The sequence below is a fragment of the Rana temporaria genome, chromosome 11 (assembly GCF_905171775.1).
Source record: "Rana temporaria chromosome 11, aRanTem1.1, whole genome shotgun sequence".
In the NCBI taxonomy this organism is placed as follows: Eukaryota; Metazoa; Chordata; class Amphibia; order Anura; family Ranidae; genus Rana; species Rana temporaria.
Window position 1 is genome coordinate 29,514,648 of NC_053499.1, and position 14,201 is coordinate 29,528,848.

At 45.8% G+C, this 14,201-nt stretch overlaps 1 protein-coding gene across 4 annotated transcripts in view; it reads right to left on the reverse strand.

Moving 5' to 3' along the window:
* Positions 1-14,201, reverse strand: part of KIAA1549L (KIAA1549 like) — a 204,009-nt gene that overhangs the window by 112,720 nt on the left and 77,088 nt on the right. For all 4 annotated transcript variants that reach the window (XM_040328288.1, XM_040328289.1, XM_040328287.1 and 1 more), the window contains 3 exons: positions 13,162-13,366; positions 6,944-7,077; positions 1,333-1,495 (listed from right to left, as the gene is read on the reverse strand). In XM_040328288.1, coding sequence (XP_040184222.1) covers positions 1,333-1,495; positions 6,944-7,077; positions 13,162-13,366 — 502 coding nt within the window. The remainder of the gene's footprint in view (positions 1-1,332; positions 1,496-6,943; positions 7,078-13,161; positions 13,367-14,201) is intronic.

Below are 14,201 nucleotides of genomic sequence, written 5' to 3' on the forward strand. Positions count from 1 at the left end.
ACATTACAGTGGGGGAGATGAGAGGAGATGTGGGCATTACAGTGGGGGAGATGAGGGGAGATGTGGACATTACAGTAGGGGGGATGAGGGGAGATGTGGACATTACAGTGGGGGAGATGTGGACATTACAGTGGGGGAGATGTGGAGATTACAGTGGGGGAGATGATGTGGACATTACAGTGGGGGAGATGTGGAGATTACAGTGGGGGAGATGATGTGGACATTACAGTGGGGGAGATGACGTGGACATTACAGTGGGGCAGATGAGGGGAGATGTGGACATTACAGTGGGGGAGATGATGTGGACATTACAGTGGGGGAGATGAGGGGAGATGTGGACATTGTAGTGGGGGAGATGAGGGGAGATGTGGACATTACAGTGGGGGAGATGTGGATATTACAGTGGGGGAGATGCGGGGAGATGTGGACATTACAGTGGGGGAGATGAGGGGAGATGTGGACATTACAGTGGGGGGGATGAGGGGAGATGTGGACATTACAGTGGGGGGATGCGGGGAGATGTGGACATTACAGTGGGGGGGATGAGGGGAGATGTGGACATTACAGTGGGGGAGATGAGGGGAGATGTGGACATTACAGTGGGGGGGGGGTGAGGGGAGATGTGGACATTACAGTGGGGGGGTGAGGGGAGATGTGGACATTACAGTGGGGGGGTGAGGGGAGATGTGGACATTACAGTGGGGGAGATGTGGACATTACAGTGGGGGAGATGTGGACATTACAGTAGTGGGAGATGTGGACATTACAGTGGGGGAGATGACATGGACATTACAGTGGAGGAGATGAGGGGAGATGTGGACATTACAGTGGGGGAGATGAGGCGAGATGTAGACATTACAGTGGGGGAGATGAGGCGAGATGTGGACATTACAGTGGGGAGATGTGGGGAGATGTGGATATTACAGTGGGGACTATATATGGTGGTGATCCGAAAAATGATCCTATCCGTGGCTCTGAGCCGAGCAACGATCCGAACCGTGAGTTTTTTGATCTGTTGCACCCCTACAGTCAACCATAAAGCTACCAATAGATGGGTCGTTTTTTTCGATCGGCCAGCAAAAATAATGGATTCCTTCATCAACACAAGTAAGATGAATGGAGGAATTTATCCTTGCTGTGCTATTGTATTCTGACAGCGGGGAGATTCCTGTACTGTCAGATTACACTGATCAGCATGCACCTGATTGGCTGTCGATTATGAACAGCCATAGATGGATCAAAATTCAGATGGCCCATGCTGAACTGGCCAATGATCCATCTATGACCAGCCTAAAGAAGTAGATACTAGCAGTGGAAGCTTGGAAGACTTACGTTCTGCAATAACAGAGGGAGGGTCTCCTAGATAGTAGCCGACTACCTCTCCAGACAGGACATTTAGAAGGCTGCTGGCTGTTGTACCATTCAGTGGTTCACTGTTCTTCTTTACAACATAGACCAGAGTCAGGAACTGGCCCTCCTTCGATGTACTCAGAATCTATTAAGAGATATAATACAAATCATTATGAAGTGGTTAAAAAGTGTTTTCCAGCGCTAAACCTTTCATCTGATTTCTAAATTGCTGCATTTGTAAATTCCAAAAGCCAATATAAAGGAATAGCAGTGGTAAAAAAAAGCACCTGTGGGTTTAACCAATCTTGTTTTTTTGTACAATTCTCCTTTAAGGGGGCGTGACAAGGGGTGTGTCCTATGCCTGCAAACTTTTGCTGATAAGTGTCCCTCATCCCCATCTCAAAAAGTTGGGAGGTATGATAAAATGTGAAAAATTTCAAGGGGTATGAATACTTTTTCAAGGCACTGTATGGCAAAAGAATCACTACAGAATGGAATTTCTGTGCCGTCCTGAACCCACCACAATCAGATGCAGATATACTGTATATGTTTTCACTTTGCCTCGTCATGACTAGAGTTTCACTTTAAGCTTTTGTGCAGATATTTTAGACGGGTATTCCAAAGCCAAATCCTCTGCCAGCTACAGCACCTGCAATGGCACAGCAATGACTCTGAACAGGTGCAACACCAGCAAGAAGATACAAAGCCAGCCAAAACCCCACAGTCACATGAAAGCTATGTGTTTGATGAGGGTTTCCGCTCGCACATAAAGGAAAGTGCTGAGATAAATATTAGATGCGCAAAGCTGAAAAAATTTGAATATTTAAAGATATGTACTGAAACACTAAAGCTCATCTGTGTATTTGTAGAAAGCTTTGTGCTGCAAATAAGAAGGTAGACACTCATATTTTTTCTTCTTCTAAATCACACAGAAATAATTATGCAGACAGATAATTAACTGCTTGCCGACCAGCCGCCGCTGTTATACGGCGGCAGGTCGGCTCTGCTGGGCGAGAGCACGTAGCTATACATCATCTCTCCAAGCAGCCAATAGGGGCGCGCGCGCGACGCCGGAGGTGCACACGCGCTCCCCCCGCTCGCTCCTGACTCCCGCGCGCGTGCCCGGCGGTCGCGATGACCGCCTGGCACACGCGATCGCTCGTTACAGAGCGAGAACCGGGAGCTGTGTGTGTAGCAGCTCCCGGGCCTGTCAGGGGAGAAATGCCTGACCGTCTGTTCATACAATGTATGAACAGCGATCAGTCATTTCCCCTAGTGAGGCCACCCCCCCCCTACAGTTAGAACACACCCAGGGAACATACTTAACCCCTTCCCCGCCCCCTAGTGTTAACCCCTTCACTGCCAGTGGCATTTTTATAGTAATTAATGCATTTTTATAGCACTGATCGCTATAAAAATAACCCCAAAAATTTGTCAAAAGTATCCGAAATGTCTGCCATATTGTCGCAGTACCGATCGCCGCCATTACTAGTAAAAAAAAAAATATTAATAAAAATGCCATAAAACTATCCCCTATTTTGTAAACGCTATAACTTTTGCGCAAACCAATCAATAAACGCTTATTGCAACTTTTTTTTTAGAGAAATATGTAGAAGAATAAATATCGGCCTAAACTGAGGAAAACAATTATTTTTTAATATATTTTTGAGGGGATATTTATTATGGTAAAAAGTAAAAAATATTAATTTCTTTTTAAATTGTCGCTATTTTTGTTTATAGCGCAAAAAATAAAAACACGCAGAGGTGATTAAATACCACCAAAAGAAAGCTCTATTTGTGGGAAAAAAAGGACGCCAATTTTGTTTGGGAGCCACGTCGCACGACCGCGCAATTGTCATTTGTCAGGGCAGCACAGTGGTGTAGTGAGTAGCACTGTCACCTAGCAGCAAAAGGGTTGCTGGTTAGAATCCCAACCACGACACCATCTGCCTGGAGTTTGCATGTTCTCCCTGTGCGGGTTTCCTCCGGGTACTCCGGTTTCCTTCCACACTCCAAAGACATGCTGGTAGGTAAATTGGATCTTGTCCAAATTGGCCCAGTATATATATATGTATTTCTGTGTGTATGACTGTGTGTCCCAAGCGTGTCACGATCCTACGGGGTAAAATGACCGCACCAGCCAAGCAGACTCTGGCTGGAAAAAGCGCCCAGAGGCGATTCAGTTCGCATGATAGTAGCGCTATACAAGTCATTCATTCATTCAGTTAAAGCGACGCAGTGCCGAATCGCAAAAAGTGCTCTGGTCTTTGACCAGCAATATGGTCCGGGGGTTAAGTGGTTAACAAAATGGTAATAAGCTGAATGATCAAACAGATCCGATCATGTCCACCAGTCAGTTTTTTAGGCAGACCTTTTCGCATGGTCCTTGCATCCCTGTGGACAGGCGGATATATAAACAGACTTGCATGTTTAACCCCGCCTACCTCCGGGTCCAATCAGGTCTGCTAAAAAAAAAACAGATGATCCCTGCTCTTCCATTTATATGAATCAGATCGGAGGGTAGTCGGACCCACGTACACACGATCGGACATTTCGACAACAAAACCGTGTATTTTTTTCCGAAGGAATGTTGGCTCAAACTTGTGGTTAACAAATATTTTTTAATAATTTTCCTTTAAGTGGGTGTGACAGGGGGCGTGCCCTATGCCCACATACTTTTGCTAGTACATGTCCCATCTCAGAAAGTTGGGAGGCATGCACTTCCCACACTGCGGACATATCATCAAGACTCAGCACAGGCTACATAAAGCCTCTCCTGGTTCAAGATGGTTGCCCAAATCTCGAGAGAGCTCTGTGTACTATCAAACACAGGCTACCCCAAGATTGTGATCTCACCTTTTCTCCTCCCCACTTCATCCAATCAGAGAACACCTTGTATTCCTTGAAAATATACAAGGCATTCTAGCAGTGGGGCAGCCGTTCACATGAGCAGAACTCAGATCGCAGATATTACTGTAGTTGCACTGACTACTACAGTGATTATATAGTGAAATAAACCGCATTTGTTGGCGTATAACATGCACAGGCATAAAACACGCACCTTTAGGGAAGTTTAAGGAAAAAACGTGTTTTTTAAATAAAGAACTTTGAAGCAAAATAAGGGTGAGTGCCCATCAATGCAGTCTTATCAATGCCCATCTGCAGCTTTACCATCTCCCATCAATGCAGCCCGATCAATGCCCACCTGCAGACTCACCATCTCCCATCAATGGAGCCTGATCAATGACTATCTGCAGGCTCAATGCATTCTGATCAATACCCATCTTTAGCCTCAATGCAGCCTGATCAATACCCATCTCCAGCCTCAGGGGCCATCTGCAGCCTCAATGCAGGCTGATCAATACCCATCTCCAGCCTCAATGCATTAATGCAGCCTGATCAATGCCCATCAATGCCTCAATGCAGCCAGATTAATGCCCATCTGCAGCCTGACCATCTCCCATAAATGCAGCCTGATCAATGACCATCTGCAGGCTCAATGCAGCCTGATCAATGCCCATCTGCAGCCTGATCAATACCCATCTGCAGCCTCAATGCAGCCTGATCAATGCCCATCTGCAGCCTCAGTGCAGCCATATCAATGCCCATCTGCAGGCTCAATGCAGCCTGGTCAATGCCCTTCTGGAGGCTCAATGCAGCCTGATCAATGCCCTTCTGCAGGCTCAATGCAGCCTGATCAATACCCATCTGCAGGCTCAATGCCCATTTGAAACCTCAATGCAGCCTGATAAATGCCCATCTCCAGCCTCAATGCATCAATGCAGCTTGATCAATTCCCTTCTGCAGCCAGATCAATGCCCATCTGCAGCTTCAATGCAGCCAGATCAATGCCCATCTGCAGCTTCAATGCAGCCAGATCAATGCCCAACTGCAGGCTCAATGCAGCCTGATCAAGGCCCATCTGCAGGCTAAATGCAGCCTGATCAATGCCCATCTGCAGGCTCAATGCAGCTTGATCAATGCCCATCTGCAGCTTCAATGCAGCCAGATCAATGCCCAACTGCAGGCTCAATGCAGCCAGATCAATGCCATCTGCAGGCTCAATGCAGCCTGATCAATGCCCATCTGCAGCCTCACCATCTCCCATCAATGCAGCATGATCAAAATCACTGAGCCGTCATCTCCTGTTTACTCGGCTCTCACAGTCACACACAGTCCTGCCTCTGCCACCGGCATTGGACCAGCTCCTATGATAGACAAAACACTGGTCCAATTCCGGTGGCGGAGGCGGGACTGTGTGCAACTGCGAGAGCCAAGTAAACAGGAAATGACGTCTCAGGTTAATTCCGGCGGCGCTTGTCCCCACTTCCCCTCCAAGGTAACATATTGGCGTATAACACACACTCGTGATTTACCCCCTATTTTCACGGGGGAAAAGTGCATGTCATACACTGATAAATACGGTAATCAGCACAAACCACTAATTATATCTATAAAACGCCCACCAGCAGCTCTGTGTTTGCCAGTGCAGATTGACTGCGGTCATGTGAAAGGGAGCAATACACATTAAAAAAAGGCTCATCATTTTATGGCATCTTAACAGTCTTACAAAAGGAAGAACAAGCCTAAAAAAAAAGCCTGAACATAGATCATCCTCATTTTCTTCTTTGGAAGTGTCTGAAGAGGGTTGATTGGCCTGAGAAGACTCTGAAATCATTTGACTGATTCCAGAAAGAAAACTGGATGTTGCCAGAGTAAATGACCCCTACACAGGTTTATAATAAATCACTTGAAGCAGAGAGCACTATGGTTTCTCCATTTCTATTCTATGAAACGCTATATGATCGATCGAGAATAAAGCCTCGTACACACGCTCCGTTTTCTCGGCAAGAACCAGCAAGAAAACTGCTGGCAGAGCTTTCTTGCCGAGTTAACCTGAGCGTGTGTACGAGGCTTTCAGGTTTCCCGTCTGGAAATCTGACCAGAATCTCAACGAGAAAAATAGAGATCCTGCTCTCTATTTTCTCGTCGAGATTCTTGTCGGCCTGTTTCCCAACGAGAAACCCGAGAGTGTGTATACTTACCTGTCGCCGTGGAAACCTGCACATGCTCGAAATGACTTTGACGCATGCGCGGTAGCTTCCACGGCATAGATAGGGTGAAGCAAGATATCGTCGACGGCATCGAATGTGACGAGCGCATGCTCGTCGTACGCGATGACGTCACAGCGATCTTGCCTTTTAAGAGAACCACGGTTCTTTTGAAAGGTCTGTGTGTACACTCGGCAGCAAGAGATTCTTGCCAAGAATCTCGTCGGGAAAAACAACGTTTTTTTCCAGACAAAATTCTTGCCCGTGTGTACAGGGCCTAAGAGGTGGAAGAATGTGATTCAAGGGTGCTACTAGAAGGAGTGTCCCTGTATTATCCTAAGTGGATTTCACCAAGACCGCTATGACTCTGTAGTGGGGTCAGATACTGAAGCAGAGCTTCGCGTTTTAGAAAACCTTCTGCTTTAAGTTTACCTTCCCATACATTTAACAGCACTCTGAAGAATTTTTATAAATAACAGATAACATTGCCAGGAAACAGTTCACTTCTACTTCTGTATTGTAAATGATTTCATGTTTCTCACCTGGACTGAGAGGTTGCTCTGGGTACCCATGCTGTTCAACTCTGCTATCGCAAAGGCCATCTGTAACTTCTGCTCCATGCTCCGAACATAGACACAAGTGTTCACATCCCCTCCTGTCCCCATCAACTTCAACACTGTTAATAAAAAATAATCACCACAATATTAATAACAAGAAAAATGTGATAAGGACAGCCTGCCCAAAATTCATATCTTGTTTTTTTAATAGATGCTGTAAATTTAAAAAGCCTCTCTTTTCCCAATAACTCTAAATGTTACATTGGAGGGATCTCTGCATTATACATCTAGGGCCAGATCCACAAAAATTGGCGTATATTTAGGCGGGCGTAGCGCATCTCATATGCGCTACGCCGCCGTAAATCAGAGTGGCTCCTAGGGTATCCTCAAAGAACTTGCTCCCATATGCGGGCCGGCGTAACGTAAATCTGCCGGCGTAAGCCCGCGTAATTTAAAGTAGGCTTGGAGTGGGCGTGTTGTATGGTAATCTGGTATGACCCCACGTAATTGACGCTTTTTACGAAACGGCTCATGCGCCGTCCGTGGACGTATCCCAGTGCGCATGCGCGAAATCACATCGCAAATAGTCAATGCTTTGGATGTGAACGTAACTTACGCAAAGCCCTATTCGCGAACGATTTACGCAAACGACGGAAAATTTGACGCTGTCCCGACGTCCATACCTAACATTGCGTACACCTCATAGAGGCAGGGGTAACGTTACGCCGAAAAAAGCCTTTCGTAAACTACTTAAAAAAATGCGCTGGGCGGACGTATGTTTGAAAATCGGCGTATCTAGCTAATTTGCATACTCTACTGCACCTAAGATCTAGCCCACATTCAGTCGTATCTTGTTTTGTGGATACAAAACAAAGATACGACGGCGCATCATAGAACTTACGCGGCGTATCAATAGATACGCCGCTGTAAGTTCTTTGTGGATCTGGCCCCATGTGTCCACATCTTAAAGTACAGTGATGCCGCGTACACACGATCGGATTTTCCGTCGGAAAAAACCTTGGATGTTTTTTCCGACGGAATTCTGCTCAAGCTTGTCTTGCATACACACGGTCACACAAAAGTTCTCTGAACTTTTGACCGTCAAGAACGTGGTGACGTACAACACTACAACGAGCAAAGAAAATGAAGTTCAATGCTTCCGAGCATGCGTCAGAATTTTGCTACAGACGATCGGATTTTTCCGATAGGATTTGAGAACCAGCTTTCAATCTTTTGTTGGTGGGAATTCAAACATCAAAAGTCCGATGGAGCATACACATGGTTGGAATTTCCATCCAAAAGCTCACATCAGACTTTTCTTGTCGGAATTTCCAATCATGTGTACGGGGCATGAGGGGAAAAAGTATTTAATCCCCTGCTGATTTTGTACGTTTGCCCAGTGACAAAAATATAAGTCTATAATTTTAATTGGTAGGTTTATTATAACAGTAAGAGACAGAATAACAAAAAAAAAATATCCAGAAAAACGCATTTAAAAAAAGTTATAAATTAATTTGCATTTCAATGAGTAAAATAAGTATTTGATCCCTTCGCAAAACATGACTTAGTAATTGGAGGCAAAACCCTTGTTGGCAATCACAGAGGTCAGACGTTTCTCGGACCGTTCTCATCGGATAGACTGATCGTATGTACAGGGCCTTACAGGCAGGTGAATGAAAGGTCCACCTTCTCCATTCATAAGTGGGCATAGTTGGCACTCTTGACGAGTACTTTTGACAGGTCCAGCTAATTGTACTAACCCACGCAGCACCAGAAAATTACAGTTTGGGTGTGAAGAGGGGTAAAATACTTTTAATTGCAACTGACAAACCAGCCACTTTACATTGAATGTTGTCTTTTATGCTGATTTTAAAACAAAAATGTTTAAATAAATTTAGACTTCAATTGGCAATTAGACAATTTGAATGTTCCTAATTCTTTGTGTACCCATACTGCGTGGAGCAAGAAAAATTATTATATTATTATTATACAGGATTTATATAGTGCCAACAGCTTGCTCAGCGCTTTGCAAAATGAAGGCAGACAGTACAGTTGCAATACAATTTAGTATAAGAGGAATCAGAGGGCCCTGCTCCTAAGAGCTTACAATCTAAGTGGGAGGGTCAAGTGATACAAAATGTAATAACGGTGGGGGATAAGCTGATGGAGAAAGTAAAAATACAGGGGCAGATCCACGTACCTCCGCGCATCTTTCCGCCAGGCGCGGCGTATCTAAGATACACTACGCCGCCGTAACTTTTTTTTTTTTTTTCGAATCCTCAAAGAATTTGCGCCGTAAGTTACGGTGGCGTAGTGTATCTTTGGCGGCATAAGGGCGCGGAATTTAAATGGATGTAATGGGGGCGTGTTTTATGTAAATACGTCGTGACCCGACGTAAACAACGTTTTTTTTTAACGGCGCATGTGCCGTCCGTGGGGGTATCCCAGTGCGCATGCTCGAAATGAAACCGGAACAAGCCAATGTTTAAGACGGTGACGTCATTCTACGCAAATCCCTATTCGCGAACGACTTACGCAAACGACGTAAAAAATTCAAAATGCGAGGCGGGAACGACGGGCATACTTAACATTGAGTACGCCTCATAATAGCAGGTTTAACTATACACCAGAAAAAGACGAACGCAAACGACGTAAAAAAATGCGCCGGCCGGACGTACGTTCGTGGATCGCCGTAACAAGCTAATTTGCATACTCGACGCGAGATACGCCGGCATAATTCTTTCGTGGATCTGGCCCACAGTGTATTAGTTTAAAAGCAGGATAGGCTTCTTTAAAGAGAATAGTTGTCTAAATATGTATTAGGGGGTGTCAAACTCAATTTCAGTGAGTGCTGCATCAGCATTAAGGTTGCCCTCAAAGGGCCAATTGTAATTGTAGGACTATAAAAATGTATCCAGGGCTTTTATTTAGAGAATAGGTGGAAGAACTCAACCATGCCCCTGAACAGTGGGAGGATCTTAACGGGGTAATAAATACCAGGAGTGCGTTATGTGCAGGGGTCAGGGGTGCGCTGTGTACAGAGTGCAGGGTTGAGGAGTGCACTACATAGACACCGAACCCTCCCTTGTTCCTGCTGTGAGTGCAGGGCAGGCAGGGGTCTGTGACAGCCACCAAAAGGAAAGCTGTCCTTGTAAACACAGAAGACTTTTATGTTTGCAAGTCACAGTGGTTAGAGGGGAGTGGAGGGAGAGGGCCGAAGGTTACGGAACAGAGTTCCGCCATGTCCTCATTGAAAAAAGCCCTGGGTGCGAGGGCCACAAGAAATGGCCTGGAGGGCTGGTTTTGGCCCCTGGGCCTTGTGTGTGACCCATGTGGATTAGGAGATAGTCGAAGTCCTATGGAAATGGGAAGACCTTGAAAGTTTACCCTAAAAATATGTACTGTTGGTGCAAATAAAAGGTTACATGCAGTACTCAAGGAACAAAGTCACGAAAATAGAATTTCCTGAATAACTTACCCTGTCCTGAAAAGGAACCAGTAAGAACTATCATGGTTATCTCCTGGCTAAATATCACATATAATGTAATGAATCAATAAAATGTTTGTCAATGAGAATAAAGCCTTATATTTAATAGCTTGTGGGAGAATATCGATGTGGCTTTCAGAAAAACAGGTCAACCACAGATCAGATTTTCTTGTTACGAGCAATGATGGAAAAATGCAGTGATTATTAACTTGCACCACCACCATTTTGATTACAACAGGCCTGTAAAAAGGAAGCATTATATAAAACACGGCAGGAATTTAGAATCCCTACTATGTACTAATGGATATAAAAATTCAAGTACAAAAAGTAGCGCAAACGTTCAAGGAAAACATTTTTTTACTGAGATTCCAGTGAATAGAGGCAGAGCGATCTCCTGTTACCTATGTTTATGGAGTCATCAAATACAGAAATACAGAGATATGTAGTTATGGAGACACATAGGCCAGGATTCACGAAGCACTTACGCCGCCGTATCTTCAGATACGCCGCGTAAGTACAAATGTGCACCGTCGTATCTGTGCGCCGTACCCACAAACTAAGATACGCCTAAAAATAGGCTTCATCCCACCGACGTAACTTGCCTACGCCGGCAGGAGTGGGCGCATATTTATGCTGGACGCATTTGGCGCTCCCATTCATTTCCTATTCAAATATGCAAATGAGGGAGATACGCCGATTCACGAACGTACGCGCGCCCGACGCAGTGCGCGTAAAGTCATACGTCCGGCGTAAAGTTATGCCCCATAAAGGAGGTGTAAGTCAGCAACAGACATGCAAAGGTCTGCTCCAGGGAACCTAAGCCGGCGTATTTTACGTTGGACGTGAATATGACTAGGCGTAGGTTACGTTCACGCCGTAGACAGTGATCCGGCGTATCTTAGGCAGTTGTTCCGACGTGATTGGGATGCGTCCACAGGACGGCGCATGCCGTCCCATGGACGCCGTTCGTCATACGTATCTGTCTGGCGCTCGGCCCATCATTTGCATGGGGTCACGCCTCATTTGCATGGCTCACGCCCACTTCCACTTACGCCGACTTACGCCTTGGAAACCCAGTGCAGATTTGGGAGCATTGGCTTTGTGAATTCAATGCTTGCCTCTCTGCGCTGCGTCGGCGTAGCGTAAAGGAGATACGCTACGGCGGCATAAATATGCGCCGCTCGCTGTGAATCCGGGCCATACTGTTTCATAATGCCGTAGTAATTATGCTTTATTGTTCCTGTCTAAAAACAGGCTTGTCATTTTTAACAGATCAAATACAATGGTCTCTCTGTATGACTTTATTGATTAACTCTCTGCAAATGTAAAGATGAGGTTCTGACTCACTTCCTATACTACAGTAAAAATTAGAGGAAGAATATACAAATCTGTATGATCTGTATTATAAAATATAGGACATGAGTAAGAATATACGGTAATAAAATAAAAATAAGCAGACCAATCACACCAATTACTTTTAGGCAGATCCACGTAGAGATACGACGGCGTATCAGTAGATACGCCGTTGTAACTCCGAATCTGCGCCGTCGTACATTTAAGTGTATTCTCAAATTGAGATACGCTTAAATGTAGCTAAGATATGACCGCCCGCACCGTCGTATCTTAGCTGTCCGTTTACGCTGGCCGCTAGGGGCGTGTACGCTGATTTACGCCTAGAATGCCTAAATCGGCGAGATACGCCTATTCACGAACGTACGCTTGCCCGTCGCAGTAAAGATACGTCATTTACATAAGGCGTTTTCAGGCGCAAAGATAGTCCACCAAAAAGATGGCGCAGCCAATGTTAAGTATGGACGTCGGAACCGCGTCAAATTTTTCAAATTTTACGTCATTTGCGTAACTCGTCCGTGAATGGGGCTGGTCATAATTTACGTTCACGTCGAAACCAATGAGGCTTTGCGGCGTAATTTGGAGCATGCGCACTGGGTTACGTCCACGGACGGCGCATGCGCGGTTCGTTCAAAACGTCAATCACGTCAGGTCACGATTCATTAGCATAAAACACGCCCACCTCTTCACAATTTGAATTAGGCGCACTTACACCGGCACATTTACGCTACGCCGCCGTAACTTAGGATGCAAGTGCTTTGTGAATACAGCACTTGCCTCTCTAACTTACGGCGGCGTAGCGTATATGAGATACGCTACGCCTGCCTAACGTTAGGCAGGTCTACGTGAATCTGCCTATTTGAGATTAACTATGAGGCTGGGTTCACATAGGAGCATGCAGCGGCTCACAGCAGGAGTCCGGGGTGTCCTCGTTCATTTCAGGTCCAATTTCTGCCAGAATTTTGGGCTGAATTCGGACCTGAAACGGACCAAAAGACGCACATGGCTCCTGTGCAAATCGCGTAAAAGAAGCAGCCGGCAACATCAAGCGTATTTATTTTGAAGCCTTCACAGTAAGTACAGTCAGCAGCAGTTTCAATGATAAGCCTTGTTCACAGGCAAATGGCACCGGAACCGCTGCGGAGATATGTGAAACGGCTCCATAGTGACCCGGTCACAATCTCCTGCTGGTGAACCCAGCCTGAATGTGTACTTGCTGACAATTCACTGTAGTCTCCCCTTAAAGTGAATATTTAAAGTGAATTTTCAATCCACTAGGGACAGCAATTGAAAAGGTATAGTTTGCCATTACCGTACTACTTTTAGAACATTTGTGGGGGGGGGGGGTTCACATCTTTCCACTTACCTGTTTTTAGCCTAAAGTTCAAGGCAGGTTCCGCCTTCCACGTTTCAGCTATTACTGGCACTGACAGAAGGCTTGGAATGATAGTTCCGAGGCGAGAGACATTGAACACACCATTCCTTGTGAGGACAGATACGATGGCTGAAGGGATGTAAAGCAAGGAGTTCACAGATACTGAATATCCAACAGTCAGATTCCTTGATGGGGGCTGTAAATATAGGATGAAGAGTTAAAATGGCATCTGTTTTTTTTTCTTTTTTCACTGTAAATGGGAAATGAATCTATGTTTTAAAAGAACTGTTCAACTTTGATATTATGTAATAATCCAAACAAGTACAGTGTCCCAGTGCTTATAACTCCGGCCTTGAAGTCCTTGGTTCCAATCCCAACCAGGACAACACCTGCATGGAGTTTGCATGTTCCCTGTGTGCTTGTATTGGTTTCCTCCCACACTCCAAAGACATGCTGGCAGGCATTGCTGGTGCAAGGATTTTTTACACCCTAGGCGAAACCTCATTTTGCCGCCCCCCCAGCCCCACCCCTGACTCCACCCCCTTTGTCCTGCCCATGTATACCCCACCTTTTTAATGAAACGCCCATCAAATGCTGCCCAACAGCACCCAACAAATGCAACCTCACCAGTGCCCATCAATGCAGCCTCACCAGCACCCATTAATGCAGCCTCACCAGCGCCCATCAAATGCAGCCTACCAGCGTCCATCAAAGCAGCCTCACCAGCGCCCATCAAATGCAGCCTACCAGCGTCCATCAAAGCAGCCTCCTCTAGCCCATCAATGAATGTTTGCTTGATTCCATTCATTCAGGAGTTGGGACACAGACACAGTCCTCCGCCGCCACTGCGCCTTTGACACTATGTACGAACGGAGCAGTGGATGCCTGTTGATGCAGAGACTTAGTTGCTTGTTGCAGAGAGAAGAGAGTAGGAACACCAGTGGCCGGGCACCCCTAGGCAGCAGTGCGCACTAGGTGGCTGCCTATTTTGCCTAGTGGTAGCACCGGCCCTTCCGGTAGGTAACCGACTC